We start from the raw sequence: 11,878 nt of genomic DNA on the forward strand, positions 1-11,878 counted from the left end.
CTACTGAGAGCCCCACACAATGAAACTGGGACTACTGGGGAGTGGAGTTTTGTCTCAGAGGTGGACGGGCCTAGGTTAGAGTCTTGGGTATTTGAGCCTGGGGGAACCTACTGTGCAGGTTCAGTAAGAGGATTAGAGGACAACATGGAAAGTACCAGCAAAGGACATGACACAAAATAGATAATTAATAATTGCTATGCTTCCCTTTCTTATCTTTTCTGTGGCTCTAAGAGGCTGAATTTTTAAGAATTTCTAGACTTTGCATTCAAATTGCTTCTGTTCAAATCTTGGTCCTCCCATTCATTAGGCTGTAACCCTTAGAGTAGTCATCTGTTCTCCCTAATCTTAGTTTCAGCACGTCTATCGTGGGCATCCTCTCAAAAGCCCTGTGATGAGTCAGTGGTAGGCAAAAGGTGTGTTCTACTAGCACAGCAACTGGGTTGTGTGCACAGCAAAATGGGTTCTCAGAAACAATAACAGTGATAATAACAACAAATTAAAAGATATCATTTCTTTCCTCTCTGCGCCTACTTAAAGCAAAATACAATAACAGAAATCACATGGGGATAGAACTAAGAATAGTATTTCACAACTACATGTGACATGTGGACTAATTTAATAATTCCTCCATAAAAGAGAATTAGAATATGTCTTCCAAGAAAAATTCTAAAAATTCAATGATGTGATACTTAACGGAACGTGTATCTATATTGAGGTGATGTTGGACAGGGTATTTATCTGTATCGATGTGATATTTGACAGAATATTTACCTATATCCACTTGTCAATTCAGACAGTCAGACAAAGCACCACCTCTGTGCCCCTTCTCTACTCTCCATATATTTGACAAGTAATTTGTTTACTTATCTTTTCCTCATTGTTATTTGGCTGACTGGTGAATCTAACAAGTGGCTTATTGAATTGATCATTGAGTTGAAAAGTTAGTTCTGTAGGACTAAATAAATTTGGCAGCCCAATGTAGCTCTGCTACATTTAAGGCAGAGGACTTTTAAAAAAATCAGGTCATAGGGTTACTGTGCATAGGTCCAGCACAGTTCCAGGATTTTTCTCTTTGACTTTGGTGTGTTTTTTTTTTCTTTCTTTTTTTTTTTTTAATTGTTGGGGATTCATGGAGGGTACAAAATCTATCATACACTGAGACCCTGAGTGTTTTTTTTTCTTTGACAAAGGTACTTTTCTTTCTCTTTAAGGTTTAGAGATATTATCTTATTTACATGTCAATCATTGGCAATTAGAATATTACATGGGGAATAGATGATACATTTAAAATGCTGTTTGATAAATGAATGAATTATGGTGTACATAGACTCCTTAAACTCTTATACTACTAGAGCAAGTAGCTTCCATCCCAAAACAAAACACTATTTTCTAAACCTCTCTATTTGAATTAAATAAAATCCCAAGCCCACTAGTATGCAAATTTTATTTTGTTTCCTAATGACGCAAATCCAGATGGAACATTTATTATATGCTTGTGTTGTTTCAAGAAGTGCAAAGGTAATTCAGTCACAGTCTGCCACCCCCAAGGACTCCCACTTAAAATGAAGTCACAAGCAAAGCCTTTTTTCTGTACAAAACTTCCCTTTATAGAGAGTTTGCTTAAAAATGTAAGAAATTTCACAGATGGGAGATCTGAGTATTTCTTAAAGGTCATATTTCCCCCAAAAATTAGTTTCTTTACCCTTCCATTCTTACCGTACTGGGTGGAATTATTTTTTATTGTTTAATGTTAAATTTAAGGTAATTATGACTTAAAAGTCATGGACTTTTGCTGTCTGGAAGCAGAATGTTTATACAAGCAAATAAGGAACAAGACGGTTTGCTTACCTGGTTCTTGTGCCTGAATAGCGACCCCAGCTGCACATAGCACAATAAAATGAAGAAGTGGTTTCCTGAGAAAAGAAAAAAGCATTCGGGAAAAATTAGTTGGACATTTACAACCATATAAAATCCAAAATGGAGTCAAACGCAAGATTAAGAATTAAACTATTATTTTAATTAGCATGGAATTTTAATATTCATAGTGATTAAGAGCAAAGGCTCTAACGTCAAGTTCCAATATTGCCACTTGCTGTGTGAGTTGGGCACACTTTTTAGTCACTCTATTCCTCAGTTTCTTATTTTTTAAACCCATCTCATATGGCTTTTTGAAGATGAATCAGAAAAATTCATGTAAACCACACAAAACAGTACCCGGCACAAAGGAAGCCCTAAATAAATGTGAACTAGTATAGGTGATATTATTATTATAGATGTCAAATTAGTATAATGTTATTTCATGTAGAATAATAGAAATTTCCACAAAATAACACAAATTATAGGCCCTTAAGTACAGAGTTTATAAATTAGTGGAACTAGATATTTGTTTACATGAATGTTTATATGTAAAAGCTATTTGAATATCATATTTAAATCACTTGGACTAGATTCATGATTCTTTGATTTTGAAAATAGTAATGGCCTGTAGATATCCACATTGCACACTTTGATTAGCCAACAAAGAAAAGTGCTCATTCATATTTATTAGCTATTAGTTATCTAACAAATTTTTTTTATGATTTTCTGGCATAACCAATCATTCAATAACATTTATATGAAGAATGTTACATTTACCTCCCAAATGAAAACTATAGAAATAATTTTAAAAATAGATGAAGAGAATGCTAAAAACAGTACTTCATTACTTAATTTTTGTTAATATAGACCCTGATTCTGTTTTTGATTCTAACCCAGGGAATCTTCAAATGACATCCGTAAAATGCTATTCTGCGAGGAATGATTACAGAGCTTCCTGGAAATCATTTATTCTTTTTATTAAGTTGCTGGTATAACTGTAGAAATTGGTTCATTTCTTTTGGCTATTAATGATACCTTTGTCAACTAGTATAAGAAGCATCTTACATAAGAAAGAATCTTTTTACAAAATTTAAGCCAAAATATAAAATTATACTATTTATACTGAAACATAAATTTCATTTGTATTAAAATGGTATTTACCATTTGGTAGTAAGTGAAAAATGTACACTCTTTGTTCATTCTCATTTCAGAGCATAGCTTTTATAAGATAAGGTTTTGATAGACTATCAACTGTCACAAACTCTATAACCTAATCAATTGATTCATTTCAGAAATTTCAACTGATAGGGGCAAACAGCAGAACCATATGTTTTAATGACCCCTATAAGACGTTGCCATATATGGTGTCATGGTGTCATCCATTTAGATCAATGGTTCCCAAAAGTTATTTTGCCAAAGAATCACCTAAAGCACTTGTGAAGAATGCAGATTCTGGACACTGCCAGAGAGAGGATGATTCAGAAGTGTGAGGTAGACCTCCAGGATGTACACCTTTTAACTAGATAATTCTAATGCACATTTTAAAATCCTTTTCTACTGTACTCGGGCAGTGATTTTCAGATTTTAGAGTGATCAGAATCACCTGGAGATCTTGTTAAAAATCACTTGGCCCCACCGTCAGAGGTTCTGACTGAGTAGCCTGAGATGGGGCTCAAAAATATGCATCGATGCAAAGTTTCCAGGTGCTGCTGCTCCCACTTTCTCAGGACCACGGCTCTAAAACAGATGATGCCTAAGTGATGCTATACGGCCCACCTGTTTTAGATCTTTTTTGACATTGGCTGCACCATGGAATCACCTGAGGAGTTCTAAAACCTACTAATAATTGGGTCCTGTCCCCTACCCCCACGGAGATTCTGATTTTAGTGTATCCCCAGTACAGGCATTTTTAAACACTAGTCAGTATTCTGATGTGCAAACAAGGTTGAAGACGACTGTGCGAGATTAAAATGATTTCTGTGCTCTCCGGGGTGGATTGAAATGTGATCTAGAGCTGTGGAAGGAGGCTCTTCTTTCAAGTTCTTATTTCCTGACAAGATACCTATCACTGAGACGAGGAAACTGGTTAGGATTACAGTCAGGGAAGGATGGCACATCCTCGTCACACTGTCTTGGCAGAAAGTAGAATGTGAGTGGAAGCCTGTCTAACCGCCCAAGATAATCAGGCTCACTCAGAGCTTAGAAACAACCTCACAGGTACTTTTCCATTCAGAATAAAGCTAACTAAGGAGGAATAGGAATACAGTAGCCAGCACTATTAACTTAGCAATTCAGCAAACTCATTCATTTCTCCAGTGATCTCAGGAGAGAAAAATGGAAAATAAAGTTCTTTCTAGACATGTTAACAAGTCCATTCATGGTATGAGACAGAAAAGCCTAAAGGCATCAAACATCAGCCTTCAGCCAGGTGATCCTAGAGGATTATGACAAATCAGCTGAGCCATATCTTATGTAAGTGGACCTATATAGTGATGACTAATGCATGGAGAAGTAAAGTGACTGAGATAGAGATTTCCTTTCTCTTTTTCAACTCCCCACACTAATACCAACCAAAGAAGGAAAAGTCAAGTTCCTTACAAAGCATTCAAACCCCGTATTATTCAGCCTCAACTTCCTTTTTTAGCAATGTGGGTCCCATTACACCTGATACTTCTGAAGTTCTAGTCATACCAATTTATTGCCTATTCCCTGGACAGAGCTTATAGATGCCTGAAATGCCCTCCCAGTCTCCACCTGCTATTCTGAAGTACACTCAAGACCTAATTATTATGAAACAACACTAGCTTTGTGAAGTTTTCCGTCATTCTTAAAGAGAAATGGAGTTTGCCTCATCTCTGTACTCTTGATGCTTTAATTGTAACTTTATTATAGCCCTTATGTGGCCTAACTTTTATGATTAATTGCTAAGTAAATATCTGAGCAAGCAGCCAGTCTTCACCTTTATCTCTCTCGAACCCATATCTTACATGAAATTGATACTTAATGCATACTTTTGAAAAGGAAAGAAACAAGAGTATCATCTCCCAAAGACTGAGGAGTTCAACTCTTCCTTATGAACCTCATCCTTTTAACACTTAAGAAAAGTAAAGTAAAATAAGGGTACTTTTAGTTGGATGTCCAAAGGGAGAAAGAAGAAAAATAGAACTTTTAAAAATCTTCCATGGCAGAGTATATGAAAGGCATCTTTTTTTTTCTTTTTAACTTTTTCTTAAAACTCTTTTTCTTATCTCTTAATTGGGAACACAGAGAAGAGATGACGTTTCAATGACAGTTTGATAAAGAGTCAAATTCTATTGCTGTATAAAATGGATATTTAATGAAGCTTAGCATTTAGGGCTATGTCTGTTGGGCTGAGCTTATTTGTTTCTTTGGAGATTTTACCCCCTGTATTCCATTTACTATACAATTCTTTAACAACAACAAAAAAAATTAAGTTACCACATTAACAGGTAGATGGTGGATTTTCAATGGTGGCAGCTATTACTTGTCTTTTTCTGGGTCTTAGCTGACTCATCTATTATGTGATGATATAATATTAATTTTATATATGTATATTGTATGTTCCAAATGTAAAATACTATAGTTTGTGTGTATGAGACCCCACTAGTATACTGGTATTAAAGGACAAAATCAAATTATCTGGTAAGATTTTATATAAATCATATATTAAATTCTGTTTAATAAATATGTTATTAAGCTACAAATCTGGAAAGGTCTTCCTACAGTTTGGGCCAAGTCCTCTGTTAACTAAGTAACCTAAAATAATTTACTGAGTTTGTTAATTGGTTCATATACTTAGTTTACTCCAACAAAAAACATATTAAATATGAATATTTTTCAAGGCTGGATGTGGCGGCTCACATCTGTAATCCTAGCACTCTGGTAGGCTAAGATGAGTGGATTGCCTGAGATCAGGTATTCAGACCAGCCTGAGCCAGAGCAAGAAAAAACTAGCTGGGCGTTGTGTCTGGTGCCTGTAGTCCCAGCCTCTTGGGAGGCTGAGGCAAGAGAATCATTTGAGCCCAGGAGTTTGAGTTTGCTGTGAACTATGATGCATGGCACTGTACCAAGGGTGACAAAGTAAGGCTTTGTCTCAAAAATAAATAAATTAATTAATTAAAATTAAGATTTTTCAAATATTCAAAACATGTTTGTTTTCATTTACTGTTGTGTGTATCTAGACACTAATACAAAGTTGCAGAAATGCATATACCCAGACATTTAACAAAATCAGACAATTGAAGTCAACAATATGATAACAAACATTTAATAAAGGTTCAAAAAATACAGCCCCTGATATTGATATCTAACAAAATACAGAACATTCTGCATGAGTCTGGCTGGCGAGCCACATTTTTAGTTTGACAACAACCATAGGACAAATACAACTGGGCATATAGGGTAAAGGCCTAAAGTAGACACAGCAGAAAACAGATATCCAAAGACCATCCTCTGAACATTTAAGGGACTAAAATCCATTCCAGGCATCTTCCCTAGATGATTCTTAGAGATATTCAGCTTTCTCCTTATCTGAAAGGTCCAAGAGACATCGAGGGAATCCCAGGCACATTTTTGTGTGAAGTACCCAGGAGACCGTAAAGTTAGGTGTTATAAATACCTGTCTTCAGGCTACTGAGACTCCTCCTGCATAGACGCAGTTGACATAGTAAGAGGACTTGCAAAATCTTGTGACTAGAAAACTTTTTTTATGAGTTGGTAATTTCCTTTTAAACCAATTTAAAAGGGTGAACTAATTTGAAAAACACACACACACGTGACATACATCCATGATTTCCACCACACTGTGTTTATATGCCAAAAATTTTTCAAAGTCATGACAACTTTACAGATTTTGTTCTTTACTGGCTGCTAAGACCAGAAATAGTAAAATTTTTGATCTTTGTTCCCAAAACAACTGAAAAAAGTTCTCATCACAGCAGGGGGGATATAGTCAGACGTTTCAGGGAGCACAGCAGTGTTGTTACTAATTTATATACAATGAATTTTTCAGACTATCAGTTCGACTCAATGGGGACTTTGTAAAACTAATCCATTGTGAAGCAAACTACAGGCTGAACATCCCTGAAAATCTGAAATCCTACGTCCTCCAAAATCTGAAACTTCTTGAGTGTCAACATGATACCACAAGTGGAAAATTCCACACCTGACTTTATGTGATGAGTCACAGCAAAAACTTTGTTTCTTGTGCAAATTGCTAAAAATATTGTATACAATTACCTTCAGGCTATGCATATAAGGTGTATACAAAATATAAATGAATTTCATGTTTAGACTTAGGTCTTCTCTCTAAGATATCTCATTATGTATATGCAAATATTCTAAAATCCAAAAACATCCTAAATCTGACACATTTAAGTCCCAAGCATTTTAGATAAGGGATACTCAACCTGGATAACTTTTGGTTAATTCTATTCACAGGCAATTCATGAAGTGCAAGAGAGAGAAGCACTTAAGGACTTCAAATCATCAAAGTACCTAAGTCCAGTTAGGAGGAGGAAAGAAAAATGCACCTAAACCTGTCATAGAAAAGACCACAGAGGTTGTCATTGTTAACTAGCCTACCCAAAATCTCTGGCACATACTAGTATGAAATAAATATTTTTTAAATGAATGAATGAATCAGACAATCTTCAGCCAAGAAAACTACAGGGGGTGGAGGGAGGGGTCTTGAGTGTCAACAAATTTATCACTTCCCCAATATCTTGTACCTGCACATTGATCCCAAGATCAAGAAAAGACTGGTCTCCCCAACCTCTATTTGTTCAGCTAAGAAAGTCACATGGTTTAAAGGCCTTTAAGGATCTGGTCTCTGGTTCTCTCTCCTGTCTAGTTCCAGTCACTTCTTCCCTACAGTGTGTGTACCAAATAACTTCCTTTCATTGAGGTGCTCAAATACACTGTGCTCTCTCCCCTCTGAGCCCTTTACTGTTCCTTCTGGCTGGAAAATGCCATGTCCTTTCCTCTTAGGTATCAGTCAAGATTGAATTCCCTCTGGTTCGCTTTTCTTCCAGTATCCACCTTCCTTTCCCTGACTACCTACCCAGGAGCCCCTCCTCATATGCCATCCTCCCTTATCGTGTTTTATTATACTTGCTTGTGTAACGTACCATTTCCTCTATCAGACTATGCATATTAGGAGGGTAACAACTGTGTCTGTCTTGCTCAACCATTGTGTCCTTACGGCTCAGCATCACACTAGGCACGTACATAGAGCTTGGTTAGCATTAGTTGAATAAACAAGTGAATGAAGGATGAGTACATTAATGATAAGCCCTTTATAAGAATGAAAACAGTCTTCACTTCTCACTCAAAGTTACAAATTCTAAAATAACCCATAATTGCAAGGCATGGCAAGGAAATTAGCACAGCTATTCTAATTCCCAGAATGAAATTTATTGCCCTTTTGCACCTTCACAAATTACAAAGCAGAACGTCTAAACAACACTCGAAATGACTTTCCATAAATTACATTTCCACTCTCTGAGACATCAGTTTATTTTAAACATTTATTTGAACAGAAGGATAACTAAGCAACCCGAAAAAACAGAATTTCGTGACAGCTAAGAAATAGATCTTCATATATAAAATTTCAATTTTTATGTTATAGAAACACTTTAATTACCAAAATATCTTTTCCAGGAAACTTTCTGATAATGTGTTAAACCTATGGATCTAACACTGACTTTGGGTTAATTCTACAAATTCACATTAGGTAACCTATACAAAGGCAATCCCATGAAAGGAAATATCTTTAAGGGTCCAGTGTTTTTTGTTTGTTTGTTTTATTTTGTTTTTTGCAGTTTTTGGCCAGAGCTGGGTTTGAACTCACCACCTCTGATATATGGGGCTGGCGTCCTACTCCTTGAGCCACAGGCACCCCCTAAGGGTCTAGTTTTAAAACTGTAAATGTTTAGTGGTGACTAATCAGAACTATGATTTTAAAAAGCTGCTCCTGCTCTTACAAAACCCCTCCACAAAAGGAAGGTGGAAAATGAAAACCTCGGGGATTTCACGAGGAACCCTTGAGGTTTAATTCAGTGGCCCGACCCTATCATCAGCTCATCAGCTACTTCTCCCGAGGCCTTCCCCTGCATCTAGGGGCTGGTGGCATACTTTTTTCAAGTTGAAAAACTCCAAAATCTTTATGAAAATTGGAGTTTTTTCCTAGAAACAATTTCCTCGCCGAATCATTAACTACCTTTTCCGCAGTTTGCATGCGTGCGGTTGGAGCTGTGAGTTCTGTAATTTGATGTAATTATGAATTACCCTGAATTCTCTGACGTCCATCCCCACTAGCTCCTGTAAGGGAACAAACTGGATATTATGAGATATCCAGAGTCTGCAGGGCCTGACCCAGAGACCCACTAAGAAGTAAGGGGTGACCGGCACCTTCGCGCAGGACCCGCTATCCATCCCCACGTGTCCCCACGCAGCTTCTTTCTCCATCCCACGTAGTATGATTTTTGCCTCAGAAGTTCCCCTGGTGTAATCCGTTCTATTCGCTTTCTCTGCCTCCCTCCCCCCAATCATCTGGACCCAATTTACAAACCCCAAACTGCCCAAGAATTTATGCAGGGCCTTTTCTGGGAGCGTCTGGAAGGGAAGTGTAAACCAGACAAGACCGAGGCCAGGAGCAGAAGATCTGCTTTCATCCGCGAGGCTGGTCACCACCAGCAAGGAGAATGTTAGTCAGCGACGTGGGCCTCGCGCAGTGGCAGGGGAAACCCTCACCCGGGAGGTGCCAGGAGGGCAGCGCGCAGGGGCTGCTGCTGGACGCCAGGGAGGTGAGGGCCTCTCCAACCTTTCCCGGTCTCTGGACCCGCGAGGGCTAGAGCCTCTTTGCACTAGACCCGATCAGCAGGACGATGTGTCCAGCGCCCCAGCATCGGTGGAGCCCCCCGCCTCGCTCTCCAGGCCAGTCCACACAGGTAGCCTGCAGACCTTGACCTCTTCCGGCACCCGGGTCTCCCCAGCCCCCAGCAAGGCGCAGCACCCGGTCACTGGGGTGAGCGCTTTCCTCCTCCAGTCTCTGTGGGTGCTGGGCGCCCAGGGAGGTGCCTCCTGGTCGGCAGGTCAGAGAGACTCCCAGGGGTCAGAGAGGAAAGTGCAGGAGCACCGCCAAGCCCGCTGCACGCGGCTGGGAAGCACATGTTCACAAAAACACTGCCACGAGGCGGGCTTTCTCCGCACCCCGCCCCCGCCAGCCCCGGGCTGGCACGGTCAAGTCCAGCCCCCGCCCTCCTCCCACCTGCTTCCCCGAGGGGCAGACTCCGCAGAAATTCACCCCAGAGGCCTGCGCCCCTCTCGCCCCGGGGCCAGATGCAAACTTGTATGACCCACTGACCTCTTCCAGGGGGACCAGGGCAACCAGCCAAGAACACACCCCCTCCATGCCTTTTTCCCAGTGAGGAAGGGGGAGCTGATACAGCTCCCAAAAATAAGTTGGGGTGCCCTTTAGGGCCTGCCTAAACGCTCCCCAAGATGGGCAGCACGTTGTTGGCCTTCTAACAAGAGGTGATTGCCTCTGAGCCCCTGACTACAGTAGCGCTCCAACACCCCAGGTTCTGCAGGCAGCCCTGCCCCATGCCTGTGCCCGGCGGTCCAGGCTATGCGCACGGAGCCCAGGGAACGTCTGGTGTCGCAGCAGAAGCCAGGCTGGACCCCTAAGGGGCACCGCGGTGGGGAGGAGGGGCAAGACCTCAGCTGGGGCCCTGCAGGAGGAGAGGGGAGGAGGGCGCGAGGGCCGCGGGCGGCCGAGTCCCGCTCTGGAGCCGCAGTAGCCGCGGCGGAGGACTTCGGGGCTGGTGCCAGCGAGCCTTTCCTCCGGAGCTACAGTCTTGCTTTAGCATAAACTGAGACCCGCTGGCACGAAACTTCCTTTCAAGCACGGTATATCACAAATTGAGAAGACAGAGGGAAGATGCCACCGCTGCTCGCTGGCTCCCAAAGCCAAAACGTGCCAAGGAGACGGACCACAGATCTCCAACCCGCTCAGCGGATCCAGGGGGTGGAGAGAGGGGTTGGTCTAATCCCTACCCGGGCGGGTGGGCTACTTACGTTTTTGTCGTGGGGGAGACTTTTCCACGCCTTGTCCTGTGGGCTCCTAAATGCATTTGTATGCATTTGTCCGTGCAGCAAAGCGCTAACGGAAAACAGAAGCCAACTCGGAACTGCTAAGGGTGCAGGTAACTGTCCATGAAAAAGGGGGGGAAATCACATGAAAACCATGCTCCAACCTTGCCACAAGAATAAAAAAATAGGAAGGGGAGACGGGGGGGGGGGTAGGAAACAGCACCCGAACGGGAGGGCAGATGGGCTTTGTAGCGCCCTGGCTTGTAACAGACTAGCCCCCGGGTTGCGCTCCCCTGGGAGGCGGGGAGGAGGTGGGCCTCACGGGGAGGCGCTGAGCAGCAGCCCGGCGGCCAGGGCAGCCCTCGGGTTCACTTGTGGTTCAAAGGCGACTCTGTGACTCCAGCGAGTCCTCTGCTTTGGGCCTGGGAGGAGAAAGGGGTCGGGGGAGGGAAGGAGATGAAGGGGGGGAGGAAGTCCTTGGAAACAGCCCGCGCCCGAACATTAGTCTAGCAAGCGCACACACACCCACTTCGGAAAACAAGTCGGTGCGAGGGGGCCGGTGGCAACTGCAGGCGTCCGGCGTTGACTGCTGCCGGCTGCTTAGCCTGGAACAAGAGGAACCAAGCAAATCCGGCCGGTGTTAAATTTCACCGCGCACTGACTTGCAATGACATCACCAAACACAGTGCACACCTCCCCCCAGGCCCCGCAACTTTCCCCCACCCAGCGCCGGCCCAGGCTCCCCGGTTCGCCTGAGCTGCGGGTGGGGCTGGGCGGCACCCCGGGAGCCCACACCGCCTCCAGGCACCGCCCGGACGCTTTCCCTTTCCACTTGGAGGTGACTTAGCGCACTTCCCTCCCCACAGTGTCTGTGTGCCATTGCCATCCAAGCAGAACCCGATGGGAA

At 42.1% G+C, this 11,878-nt stretch overlaps 1 protein-coding gene across 10 annotated transcripts in view; it reads right to left on the minus strand.

The window, feature by feature from the left end:
* The window catches only part of COL24A1 (collagen type XXIV alpha 1 chain), a 305,122-nt gene extending 293,502 nt beyond the window's left edge, over positions 1-11,620 (minus strand). For 6 of the 10 annotated variants that reach the window (XM_053592405.1, XM_053592404.1, XM_053592402.1 and 3 more), the window contains exons 1-2: positions 9,098-9,288; positions 1,849-1,913 (exon numbers count right to left, since the gene is read on the minus strand). In XM_053592405.1, the coding sequence (XP_053448380.1) occupies positions 1,849-1,913; positions 9,098-9,186 (154 nt within the window). In that variant the 5' untranslated portion in view covers positions 9,187-9,288. Of the gene's footprint in view, positions 1-1,848; positions 1,914-9,097; positions 9,289-10,956 lie in introns of those variants that run through there. The other 4 variants (XM_053592398.1, XM_053592400.1, XM_053592399.1 and 1 more) reach the window with 4 other exon arrangements.
* Between the last annotated feature and the right edge of the window lie 258 nt (positions 11,621-11,878).

This window comes from Nycticebus coucang, chromosome 5, assembly GCF_027406575.1.
Source record: "Nycticebus coucang isolate mNycCou1 chromosome 5, mNycCou1.pri, whole genome shotgun sequence".
NCBI classification, from domain to species: Eukaryota; Metazoa; Chordata; class Mammalia; order Primates; family Lorisidae; genus Nycticebus; species Nycticebus coucang.